The 13,723-nt window shown below is 39.6% G+C and overlaps 1 protein-coding gene across 3 annotated transcripts in view; it reads left to right on the plus strand.

The window, feature by feature from the left end:
- camk1b (calcium/calmodulin-dependent protein kinase Ib) overlaps positions 1–5,863 on the plus strand; it is a 35,679-nt gene extending 29,816 nt beyond the window's left edge. Inside the window, exons 5-12 of one of the 3 annotated variants that reach the window (XR_006095547.1) lie at positions 142–280; positions 630–756; positions 1,118–1,193; positions 1,315–1,427; positions 1,597–1,675; positions 1,848–1,935; positions 2,139–2,262; positions 2,347–2,434. Coding sequence is in view for 2 of the 3 variants with exons in the window: in XM_042407127.1 (XP_042263061.1) it covers positions 142–280; positions 630–756; positions 1,118–1,193; positions 1,315–1,427; positions 1,597–1,675; positions 1,848–1,935; positions 2,347–2,485; positions 2,693–2,790 (859 nt within the window). In the remaining variant the exon portion in view is untranslated. Of the gene's footprint in view, positions 1–141; positions 281–629; positions 757–1,117; positions 1,194–1,314; positions 1,428–1,596; positions 1,676–1,847; positions 1,936–2,138; positions 2,263–2,346; positions 2,486–2,692 lie in introns of those variants that run through there. The other 2 variants (XM_042407127.1, XM_042407128.1) reach the window with 2 other exon arrangements.
- Positions 5,864–13,723: the final 7,860 nt, after the last annotated feature.

Raw genomic sequence — 13,723 nt, forward strand, 5'->3', positions numbered from 1 at the left:
GTTCACTTAGCACAAATAAATCTCTCTCTCAGATTATACATTTCTGTCTAGTATGATTTTGTAGTTATTTCCATTCTCTGTATTTCTTTCTGACAAAGCCTCACTTCACTTTAATGAATGAATTTCTCCCTCTTCATCCAGGGTGTCTGGTGGGGAACTGTTTGACCGTATCATAGAGAAAGGCTTCTACACAGAGAAAGACGCCAGTAAGCTAATTCGGCAGATTCTTGATGCTGTCAAATACCTCCACGACATGGGCATCGTGCACCGTGACCTGAAGGTCAGTTTGGGGTTCAGGGATATGACTGAAGTTAGCCTTCAAATGTTTGTTTTTTTTAACTTCAACCATAAATGCTGAAAAAACTGTAACACTGGGTTTCTGTACTGATTCCTTTCTAAACATTCAATTATAGTGTACTCCTGCTGAAAGTAAACACAATTTGACTTAAGTGTTGTCTTTAAATTCCCTTCTGTAAAAGCATATAATCCTTATATGGGGAATAGTAATCATATAGTTGTGGTGGTAGAGGTGTGTTTCAATCTGTGTATTCAGGAGATACTTTTCATTCTTTTCTATAATAATATTTTATTTGCATCCCTGGTTTTGGTCTTGTCCCACCTCATCACAGCCAGAGAATCTGCTCTACTACAGCATGGATGAAGACTCCAAGATCATGATCAGTGACTTTGGGTTGTCTAAAATCGAGGGCTCTGGCAGCGTGATGTCGACAGCCTGTGGAACACCTGGATATGTCGGTAAATAAGTCTGATACTGTCCTAAATGAGGAAATCAGGAATTATAATCAAGAATGTTTACATGAAAGGGAACCCTCTGATATGCTTTATTAGCACAGAAATCCACAAAGCAACACAGAAGAAAATGCACCAACCATCTCCTCTTGCTTGCAGAGTCACACACTAAATTAACAATCATAGTTTCTTTTGCCTCCAGTGCATCATCAGAAAGGCTCTGACCACTAGTTAACCATAAACTGTGGTTTAATCATTTAATCCAGCTGGCATTGTAATGAATGTAAAATCAACAACTTTGTTTTTTACAGTTAGCATGATCGCCCTGTCTTATATAAAGAACTGAATGACCTTTATTTCCTTTCAGCCCCTGAAGTGCTGGCTCAGAAACCCTATAGTAAAGCAGTGGACTGCTGGTCTATTGGTGTCATATCATATATTCTGTGAGTAAACATGTATTGATCCAGCCCGCACTGAAACAATACTTTAACAGTAGTAGTTTTATCAACTTCCTCTGATGCTCTGTGAGGAAGCATGACATCTGTCCTCTCCTCTGTGTCTCAGGTTGTGTGGTTACCCTCCTTTCTATGATGAGAATGATGCCAAACTGTTTGAACAGATCCTGAAGGCAGAATATGAGTTTGATTCTCCTTACTGGGATGATATCTCTGATTCAGGTACAGTGCATATTTTTCTACAAATAAAATCTTTGCAGTTATACAGTATACACCTTAACCACTGATCTACCGGGATGCCTTGGGCTCAGTTTTAAACTGATGTTGTACAATCATAAATAAACCTTAAGTTAACAAACTTTTCTCTTTTTTTTGTTTTTTTTAATTATAGCTAAAGACTTCATAGTCCATCTGATGGAGAAAGACCACAACATACGTTACACCTGTGACCAGGCCCTGCAGCACCCCTGGTACTAGTCATATCCTGCTCTGTCGTAATGCAGTCACAAACACATGAGCTCATCCTTGATACTCCAACTTTAGTGATGTAACTGTTCTACAGGTTGGGAATGTTGTATAACCCGTGGTGCTTATGAAATCCAGATTGTCACTTTTATGTTTCCTTACTCCTCTGTCTGTCAGGATTGCTGGGGATACTGCCCTGGAAAAAAACATCCATGAGTCTGTCAGTGCACAGATCAAGAAGAATTTTGCAAAAAGCAAGTGGAAGGTAAGGCTTCCAATTTATCTAGAACGCACTTTGATTTTCTTATATGCACAATAGATGCTATATGGTGTATTTCCCTTTTAGTATACATGGAGAGAATACAGTTTAGCTACAATAAAAGTCAGATCTTGGTCTCAACTGCAGGAATCACTCCTTTGCTACTAAAGTTCCAAGTACAACCCACTGCAAGTTGTTTTGACTGTTAGGGATTGCCACAAATCTTCAGGCCAGTTGATGAGGCCAGGCGATGAGGTTTCTTCATATTAAAGAATCACAAGCAAAACAACTGTGGGGAACCACTGCTTCAGGCTTCTGTCCAAGATCCAGTCGGTCAGCTTGTTGGTCAAACTTTCCAATGAATGAGATTCTACTGTCCTTTGTTTTATATTACATCTGTGGCTTTTCCCTCTGCAGCAAGCATTCAACGCCACAGCCGTGGTTCGCCACATGAGGCGTCTTCAGCTGGGCACCAGCCACGAGGGACCAAACCCAACCCTGCCCAGCCCATGCCGAAATCAACTGTTGATGCCAGAGGATCACCCGCAGCACGCAGGTACCAGTTTGGTGGTTTAGTTTGAAGTGTTATTAGATTCCTTCTAGATTAATTAGTTTACCTCACACACACACTATGAGGACTGTAAATAAGGAACAGAAATACAGGCAGTTTTTACAACTTGCCTGAAACTACTGATAGGCCTATTGGTGGAAGCTTTATAAGAAAAAGCTGCACCACTAACAGTCTGTCTTCTTTGTCTCTCAGAGGCTTGTTGTGAGGGAGGGTGCTCCCAGAACGTCGACGGTGGGGCGGACTCTCTGTCCAACTGCAGCTACCGTTGCCACCCTACCAGCAGGGTGTGATCCCTGCACCTGCTCCACTTACCTGTCTAATTGATCCCAGTGACTTTCCAATTTTAACCCCCTCGGTGGAACCAGAGGCACCATCTCCCCCCTTATCTGGTTAGGAATACAGCGTCATTCCAACCTCTCGCCTGCAGGGGGAGCAAGCCTGTCCAGCCTGAGAAGGAAGAAATAAAATGGCAAGAAAAGGAGGAGGGGGGAGACTTGATGATTATGATGATGATGATGATGATGATGCACCAGAGTTGATCTATTTTACAGACTGGTAGTTTGGGAATAAAGTGAAATGGTGAGAGGATACAAAGGAAGGAGGGGAAGATAACCCTCCAGCGTGTCAGGGGGATTGTTTTTTAGCCGGAGCAGGACAGAGCTTGTTGGACACTGTTTTTATTCATGATTTTTGACTCAGCCTGTGTCTTTGTTTGTTTCATTTGTTATCGTTTTATATATTTTTGTGTTGTCTTTTTAACCTCCTACTGTTAGACTTCGGAGTGTAAATCCAGAAACAATATCTGCATGATCAGGAGAGAAGTTCCCCATGCATGTTTTGTTTATCTTTAAAATATACCCTGTTGCAGTGATGCAGCATCACCTTGCAAACGATGGAGTGTCGTGTAGAAAGTCTGTCAAGGCAGAAAGGCATAGAGAATTTTAATATTTTGCAGTATTTTAACTGAAGTTGAAATCTTCTAATTTAACTTTTATGCTGCAAAGTGAACACAGATCTGCACTCTCTGTCTTTAAGTTGTGCTTTTAGACAATCAGTGACTCAATAGTTTATGCAATGAAAACTCCATCTATCTACTATGTAGCCTTTTATGTGGTGATAGTGTTTCCATGCAGTGGTAAAGCTTTTTTTAAAAGGAAAAGGCTTCCCCCTTCTCCTTTTTTCAACCCCAAACCTCTTTAACCACTCGAGCACAGGAATATATCTTTGTCTAAGGTGCCTTTAGGATGTACAGTATGATGGGTTTATTTTCAGGGGGAGCTTCTGAAACATTTTGTCTCTTTCTGCGCAGTTCATGCAGCACTCCATTGACTCTTTCTGTAACCACATTTACAGCTTTAAAACGCAGTTTTATGCTTTTTGTCTCAAAGTTAGGTACTGTAATCTCAGAGGGGAGACCTGCAAACATACTGTCATAGTTGTCAAGATGTGTATTTTTTTCATTTAGACTGGTTTAATATTACAATATCAAACAAAAACTAATAAAATACATCAAACGACAATTCAGAAGAAGCACTGATCAGTGTGCTCAGCCTTCCTCGAGACTCAGTGGGACTAAGTAGGTTGTGTGGATGCAAAAAAACTAAATTTGATATGCATCTGTCACCATGCACTGTAATCGTAACTTCATCTTTTTCTTCTTACATTCTTTAACAGGCACATGCAGCCTGTTCAGAAAAATCTAGATTAGAGAATGTAAATATGCATCAGATTGACTCACTCGTCATTTTTACTGTTTCTCTTTTTTTTAAATTTTATTTGTCATTCATTCAGCTCTCTAACACATAGCAGTGTCGGTTATTTTAAAGAATCCTGTAATGTCAATTGTTTTTGAAATTGCAGTAAAAGTGACGCTGAGATCTTCCATTGACATGAGCTTCATCCACCCTCTGATCACTCAATCCCTGAAACAATCAGTTTCTGTTTAAGACATTCATACTCTCTCTGCTGCAAAAGCATCAACTTTTGGTACTGACGTGATGTTTGCATGATGTGGTTTGACATGTGTGAATCCCATGATTAACAATGAATAGTGTGTACATTACTTGTGATAATGTTACAGTTGATGATGAATGAACGAATGATGGTTAAGGAGAGAAAACTGGTTTAAAAGCTTCAAAGTTTTTTCCACGCTGATGAGTAATTAAAAAGCATCTTTTTGACAGGTTAGAGCTAGTTCAATGTGCTGCTTGAAAAAGTATTTCTGAGCTTTATTCTGCATTTCTATTGGGTAGGTGTGGTAGTGTATTTGGACAGTAATGTACCTGGTGACTCCAAACTGTAAAGCGTAGTTAAAAGAGTAATTATTTTTCAGGGGTTTTCAGTGTAAATTGTTTTCGTATTTTATGAATTACTTTGACAGAGGAACACCCAAACAGGCACAGGAAGTCTGACGCATGGAAGCAGTCATCGTTCACCCTCTCATTAATGTTGGCAGACTGACATTATCACAGTTAATCTCCTGTAGTCTGATTTAGCACCTGTACTTTTCCGACTGATGCACTGAAGTGCTCAACTTAAGTGGTACCCACAAATTCAAAAAGCAAAAGTTATTTGTAGACAAAAGAGAAAGATACATTTTAAGAGAGTTTATTAGAAAAGAATTTGTTTTACAGTGTCTGCTTTTTAGAGAGCACTATGTGTGAGGATTGAACAAACTAAAACTAACCAAAAAAAAAAAGACTGGCGTTTTGGGAGCAGGAACCCGAAGATTTTTACATTCCAGTGCAATGAAACAAGCGATGATGAAATACATAACCATGTAGTATCCCATTACCTCACCGCTCAACCAACGTGGTAGGAAAATAACAGGGGAGATATTTGAAGCACAGTCTTGCCCTCAGTGGTGCTTAACTACAGGGTGTTTCAATGAATTATTTCTGCTTTCAAACTGGTCATTAATCACCACAGCTTTTGCATTCAAAATGATCATGTCATTCATGGGTTTTTGTGTGTGAAGGTTATCTCCTTTGGTTGTGGTTCTTTGATCTTTTTCATGAACTGCTTGTAGAGAATGACCAGTGTGCGGTAAGATTTGTACAAATGAGTGTTTGTATCATGAATATGTTGCCTTTTTATGAATGCTTTGTTTCGGGGGGCTACAGTACTTACTGTGTAAACAGATGCAATGCGTCATGGGTTGTTGCAAAGTGACTACTGCTCAGTGTGAAAGCCAGTGACTTGTGCTTGGAACAGATTTGTAAGTGAAACATACATTAAAATCCCTGTCTATGCATTATTACCGCCTGGGTCTATTTGTAAAAAGAAAAAAAAGACATTTTGTAAACTTATGTTTTATGTCATGCACATATAACAGAAACCTGCAAGAAAAGTAAGAATAAAATACAATAGAAGTGATATTTTTCTCAATGGCGAAATTTGGCAATTGTTGATCTCATGAAATATTTTTGTGGCTTGAGAGGTTTGTCATGAATGTTAATTTCATAGTCTGCTACATGAGGCCTCTTTCTCCAAGGAATGCTGGGTAATTGAGGCTTGTGGTTTGGCTGCTGGAGCACGCCGCTGCGCTGGAAGAGAACAGAGAGGGAGTGGGAGTCTGGTGGTCGACCTCATTCAGGAGACAGTAGACAGAGTAAAAATGATGCGGTCAAACCAGGAACAAGGGACTGATTCAAAATAATAGGGGAGAAATTGCATGGATCACAAGGAAGTGAGTGCTGAAAGATGCAGTCGATGTTTAGATGTGGAGGAGTGGAAAAAATGATACAAGGCCAAAGGTGAAACTTGGCCCCATACTGAACAGTACAACTAAATCAAGGATGGTATCAGAGGACACTGTACCTACCTTTTTAAAGCTGACTACACACATTCTCATGCCCGGTTTCAATTTCTCTACAACACAAAAGCAAAAGCACACTGATGATGAACACTGTCCTCCACCCAGCGTGACTCAGAAGTACATGTTTGCATGGAATGTGAAATAGAGACTTGATACAGAAACGAGGCAAAAGTAAACAACACTGACTCAACTTCATATTTTGCAAGTTGATCTATCTGACTGGTGTCAGTAATTAAAATCTTTGATGAACATTGCAAGCAGATTGCTGATTTGGAAGTCTGCAAAGAATTAGGCACACAATCACTTGCACACCTGCTGTGAATGCTGGATGCAAACCGTTTGCATGCTATGAGTGTTTGAAAAGATGAATAGAAATTTGAGTGGGGTTTACATATTTTCTTACACATTTAACATCTATATTATTGGCAGAGATGGTATGATACTAAGAGTATTTATTACAGATTATTCAGAAAATTAATGTCTTCCCAACAAAATTTGATGGTAATCTGATAGAGGATCACTACTAGATATGTCAGTCTAGAACAAAAACTGATGGACCGCTCCTCTACTGCTTCACAGATCCCCAAGTCTTTGTCACTCTCATCCAAGGTGACCTACTGTATCTGGCTTAGTTACTCCAATAAGTATGAAGATATTTGATAAGATAGCATAGCTCATTGCAAATGACAGACAGATTGCAGTGTGTCTATAATAGCATCTCTTGGGGGGAAGTACTTCTTAAATCAAAAATCTCTTTCTAAAACCTCATTATTCAAGGTTAGCTGTTTCTCCTTATGTCATAGTGTTGAGTTAAGGTTTGAAATAAAATTATGTGTTGTGTGCGCAGTGAAAGAGCAAGCACACACACACACACACACACACTGCCCTCACGTCTGTCAGCAGGAATCTATTGTGCTTCTATCTGTCAGTGCTCTCAGGAGGTTTATGTGCCCATTATGTCTGTGTTTGTCCTTCGACATGTGTGATGTCGTAGGTATGGAGAGTTATCACATGTTGTAAGAGTTTTTCACTCTTTTTCCACTCACTTTCAGTTAAAATGACTTATAACTGTGGTATTTAATACTAACTAGTACCAAATTTGGTTAAGAAAAACAGAATTAACTTCAAGCAAAGATGTGCAAAAGATGTGCGCAGTACTTTATACTATAATGGCTACATGGTTTACATGGCCTCTTTTTTTTATAAAGCACCAAAATTGAATCAGTTCTTCTTTGGCACATGGCTGAACTGAACAGCAAATTTCACCAGAATATAAGTAGAAACAGATAAACAAAAATGTTGATAATGTCATATGTGGGCGACAAGCAAAACTTACACAAGACATGAGTGTTAAAAAAAAAAAAGAGTTAAAAAAGTTGACTTATTGTAGAAGCTTGAAATAACTTGCTAATTGATCCAGTTGAGATTTTTTATCATCAAGACTTTCACACACACACACACACACACACACATAGAGACACACATCAGGCCAAGATATACGAGCAACATGGAGACCAGTGCCATGACAAACATACAAGCTGTGTGGACAGATTTATGGTGGCTTTGTGGAAAAAAGTACCAAATAAACACACACACCCTCATGTTTCCCTCTTCAGCTAATCACTGAGATCTTTCCCTTGTATCTCAGTTGTATGTTTGTTTTGGATGCAGCGTCAGATACCTCAGAGCATCTTGGTCAAATGTTTTCTTTGGACCAAAACACGGAAAAACAGACAAACATCATTAATGTTAAAAGGATTTTCCACTTCCACTTCTCTTTGTCTTGTGGCCTCACTTTGTTTCAGGAGTAAAACCAAGTTGTTTGAGCTTAAACAAGTCAAAGTCCCCGAGGTGCTGGAGGCTAAACTATACAGTGAGATCACCCTCCTCCTTTTGCCCTGGAGATGAGTGACGTGCAGTTTATGAACAATTCTATCACTGTGAATGAGTCATTGTAGCATATTTGAGTGGGAGAGACTGTGTGAAAGTGTTTTGCTGCAAAAATTCAAAGGCTACTCCTTAAACCTGAATCTGAACCAGCTTTTCTTTTAAATCCAAAAAGATGTTCAGAGATTTCTCTCTGAAAAACATCTGAATTCTGAGCCTTCTTGGAGCATCAACACAGAGTCCCTGAAGCCAAAACGCCGAAGTTTATGAAAGGTTGCAGACCATCAGAGTCCTGCATGACTGTGCAAACCACAGTTGGTAATAATAAACAGGATGGAGAGAGTAAAAAAAAGAGAGAGAGAGAGAGCACTGGCAGTATAAGGACAGCCGCTCATTTTCCACTTTTGGGAAAATTCAGCCTGCAATTAGGGTCAAACTTTGCCAGAAACTTGACATCCATGTTACTTGCATTAGTAATAGATCTGATACTTGCCTGCGCTGGGAGTTTACCCCGACAACCAACCTCCAACCGCTGCAGATGAAAAGGAAACACACTGCCAGGAAGAAAACATGAAAAGACCAGGATAGATGGAGAGGAAAATTATCAAAGTGCGGTGTTTTTTCCATACCTTTGCACATCCAGAATGGGATTTGACTGATTTCGCGGGAACAATGGATCAAAGCGGACATCAGAGAGGACACAGAGTGGAATTCTGGGTCGTCTGAGGTCACATCGAGGGTCAATGTCGTCAAGTATGCTGACAGTGAAATGTGTGAAATGTGTGTGTCCATGCGAACGACTTCCTATAACCCAGTTTCATTCATTCATTCATTCATTCATTCACCCTGATCAGGTCACCAGGTCCAACACAGATATTACTTTCTGTTTCTTGTCACAGTTTTTACTAATTGAAAGGTTGAAATTGCACCTTTTTAATGTGTTGGTCTCTAAATCTGTTTTCAAACTGGGATGCCTGCAGAAATAAGAACATTTTTGTTTTGTTCCTCCCAGATATCAGTCCCCATTAAACTGGGTTGCCAATTATTTATCTAGCAATTTAGCTATAAATTCATTTATTTTAAGTTGTTCTTTCAGTCTTTTTCACAGCCTTTTCTCATCACCTCATATGCCTGTGTGGTAGTAAGAAGTGGACACTCGTCTTCAACAGACCTCCGGTTTGTCTACATTTTAATGGAGAAAACATTCAAGTAAAATACAAGACACCAAAATGAACAAATTTGGCAAAATATGTACCCTTATCTGGCATTTGGCTTTTCCATACACAAATGTCAAAATGCTGTGATATAGTGGAAGTCCCGTTTACCAAAATGTGAATACACATATCCTGTATTTACATACATGTACACATTGTGCTTTTGCAAATTGCAGGGATGAGCTTCTACAAATCTTTGCTCAGGGAATTTATGTTATATAATAATATGCTCATTCTTATTATACAGGATACGTTTGTACTAAGGTGCAAATGGTGAATTTGACACTCTCCTGTGCTGTTGATTAATAGAGCTGCAAATGAAATCAATATAGCAAAAATAACCTGTGGAGTATGGAATGGTTTGCACCTTTATGTTAATTAAAAAGTTTCTGTTCTTAATAGCAATATACATTTTATTCGATGAATCCAGTTCTTAACTTTATAAATAACTAGTGCAGTGCCCTTTCAAAATGTGCCTGTTCGGAACGGGCCGACTGATTATTATTTCTCGAGAACCGCATATGTATGTATCAAATGACAAACATATCATTTAAAGTGATAATGAATTAATAAACTAAATGGTTTAAATCCAGACAGAAACTTCACCAGTGAGATTAAACTGAACTGAAGAAGCAGTTTACAGCCTTCCATTGATTGATTCTGCTGCCAATCAATTGTGTCTGCACTCCTATTGACTAGTTTTACTGTCTCCATCCATGTTTTTTTCTCCTGTGTGCGCTCGATCTTCTCTCTTGGACAGTTTAACTGAGTAGGGCATGTGCCTTTGTCCCGCTCAGCTAGTCAGAGCCCACAAGCCCTGCCCTGCCCCGCTGTGATGTGACGATGTTTATATCAAACAGCCTCCGCTGTACTCAGACACGGAACTGAGTGGCTCGCTGTTTGCTTGTTTATTCAAAGTTAATGAAACATGTGGCGTGTTGAAATGACTTCACACTCGACCCTGCACTTTCTTGGGTCCTCAGCAGTACACCCGCTGAGTGTGAAGTTGAGTCAGAGCGCAGAAGCCCCGCTCTGCTGTTATGTGTCAGTGTTTAGCTGTAACAGCCCCTACTCGACTCAGACACGGAGTTGAGCGGCTTGCTGTTCACTTGTTTATTCAAAGTGTTCAATTGTTAATATTAAACGTGTCACATATCCAAATTGCACCAAATTCGACACTGCATGTCCTTGAGTCCGCAGCAGTACACCCGGCAAGTGGGAAGTCGATTGGGTGAACAGTTCTAGAGATATGCAAAGGACACACATACAGACAGACAGACAGAGAATCCTTGCTTTTTAGTTAGATGAACTGCAGCGCCCATTCAAAACATGTCTGAGACATCCATCACTAAGTCTTGAATGTACATACATGTAAGTTTTGTTCACAGTACACAGTTCAATAGTAGAGCTCAAGTCTCTTAAGCTTTTTCCAAGTCATTATCACTACGGATGTAATCCCACCTCCAACCACAATGTGGATTGAAATGGCAGAGTGGTAATGTCCGTATTTCCTCTTGTTGACTCCACATGAAGAAGAAGAAGCAGAGGCAACCTTGTTTATGAGGTATTTTATATATTTCTGAACTTGTCTGAGACATCCTGCACTAAGTCATGAATGTACATGCCAAGTTTCATTCACAGTACACAGTTCAATAGTAAAGCTTAAGTCTCTTAAACTTTTTCAAGTCATTATCACTACAGATGTAATCCCACCTCTGACCAGAATGTGGATTGCAATGGCAGAGTGTCCATATTTCCGCATGTTGACTCCATGGGCAGAAGAAGCAAATCAACTTCATTTAGGAGGTATTTTTATATATTTTTCGAGAACCACCCACCCAAACAACTTCACACTCAACACTACACTTCCTTTAGTCCCTAGCAATACATCTGCCAGGTATGAAGTAGATCAGATGAAGACAGAGATTCTTTGCTTTATATAGAGAGAATATAGAGAGAAGAGGCCATGATACAGTGGTATGAAAAAGTTTAGGCACTCCTGACAGTTTCCATTGTTTTCATTTATAAATCATTGGGTGTTTGGGTCAGCAATTTCATTTTGATCAATCAAATAACTGATGGACACAGCATTATTTCAGTAGTGAAATGAGGTTTATTGTGCAAAATGCATCAAAACAAAATTAGACAGGTGCATAAATTTGGGCACTCCAACAGAAAAATCACATCAATATTTAGTCGAGCGTCCTTTTGCAAAAATAACAGCCTCTAGATGCTTCCTATAGCCTCTAATGAGTGTCTGGATTCTGGATGAAGGTATTTTGGACCATTCCTCCTTACAAAACATCTACAGTTGACTTAGGTTTGATGGTTGCCGAGCATGGACAGCGCGCCTCAAATCATCCCACAGATTTTCAATGATATTCAGGTCTGGTGACTGGGATGGCCATTCCAGAACATTGTACTTGTTCCTCTGCATGAATTCCTGAGTAGATTTTGAGCAGTGTTTTGGGTTGTTGTCCTGTTGAAATATCCAGCTCTGGCGTAACTTCAACTTTGTGACTGACTCTTTAACATTATTCTCAAGAATCTGCTGATATTGAGTGGAATCCATGCGACCCTCAACTTTAACAAGATTCCCAGTACCGGCACTGGCCACACAGCCCCACAGCATGATGGAACCTCCACCAAATTTTACTGTGGGTAGCAAGTGTTTTTCTTGGAATGCTGTGTTCTTTCGCCGCCATGCATAACGCCCCTTGTTATGACCAAATAACTCAATCTTTGTTTCATCAGTCCACAGGACCTTATTCCAAAATGAAGCGGGCTTGTCCAAATGTGCTTTTGCATACCTCAAGCGACTCTGTTTGTGGCGTGTGTGCAGAAAAGGCTTCTTCTTTCATCTACAGCAAGATGATGTTGTAGGTCGTTGGAGGTGGTCTGTGGGTTGTCTTTGACCATTCTCACCATCCTTCGCCTTTGTCTCTCTGATATTTTTCTTGGCCTGCCACTTCTGGCGTTAAGAAGAACCGTGCCTGTGGTCTTCCATTTCCTCACTATGTTCCTCACAGTGGAAACTGACAACTGAAATCTCTGAGATAGCTTTTTGTAGCCTTCCCCTAAACCATAATGTTGAACAATCTTTGTTTTCAGGTCATTTGAGAGTTGTTTTGAGGCCCCCATGTTAACACTCTTCAGAGGACTTGCAATTGGCCACCTTAAATACCTTTTCTCATGATTTGATCCTGGCTATGAAGTTCAAGGCTTAATGATCTCACCAAACCAATTTTGTGTTCCAATTAATCAGTTCAAAGTAGTTACAGGTGTTCAAATCAACACAATGACTAGGGTGCCCAAATTTTTGCACAGCCTATTTTTCACGTCTGATTTAATTTCATACAACTTAATATTGCTACACTAAAAATCTTTGTCTGGAAAATACCCCAGTACTCAGCTTTTATTAGAAAATGAATGGCATGCCAATGTGATCATTTTCTGTGAAGACAGAGTAAATTATTATGCAGTCTCAGAGGGGTGCCTAAACTTTTTCATACCACTGTATGCTGCTAAAACATAATCACTGGGGCTTTTCTGTGTGGAATTTGCATGTCCTCTTTTTGCCTACTTGGGTTTCTTATGGTTTCTTCCCACAGCCCAAATACATGCAGGTTAGTTTAACTGGCAACTTTAGATTGCTCATAAGAGGGGATGGATGTCTATATATGTGTTAATCATGTAATAAACTGGCAACTTGTCCAGGGTGCCAGCCTCTCACCCCCTGTTAGCTGGGATATGCTGAAGCCCCTGAAACCCTGCAAAAGATAAGCTGCTGTAATGGATGGATGGATAATAACCTATGATAATAACTTGATTTGGATTAACATTATAACTGGGAAAATCCAGTCAAGGTAGGATCTGTAGCGATACTGCCAACAGGTAGGTGATGTGCTGTGTGCTGCTTTTTATAACCTGGTTGTTTCTTCTTCATCTGAAAATATGCTCACCTGTTTAACCATGATCTGAAATCAGTGCATCAGTCCCATCAGTATTGAATATTTGTGACACATTTTGTATCTCTGATATCAAACCTTAAAGTTCTCGTTCTGGTTAAAAAAGAGATCAGGCTGTGACATAACACTGATGAATTTACAGCTGTGTGTCTGGAGTTTTTTGTTGATACATTTTTGAACAGAAACCAATACAGCAAGCAGCAAAATCACTTAAATACATACAGCTTTATATTTGCCAGATACTCTGCATTTTTTTACTCTCTATAAGAGATTGAGGAGTACTGAAGGATTCTAAGACTGTTCATCATGAGCTTTCATCACTAAACTGCAGCACCAC

Source organism: Thunnus maccoyii, chromosome 3 (genome assembly GCF_910596095.1).
Source record: "Thunnus maccoyii chromosome 3, fThuMac1.1, whole genome shotgun sequence".
NCBI classification, from domain to species: Eukaryota; Metazoa; Chordata; class Actinopteri; order Scombriformes; family Scombridae; genus Thunnus; species Thunnus maccoyii.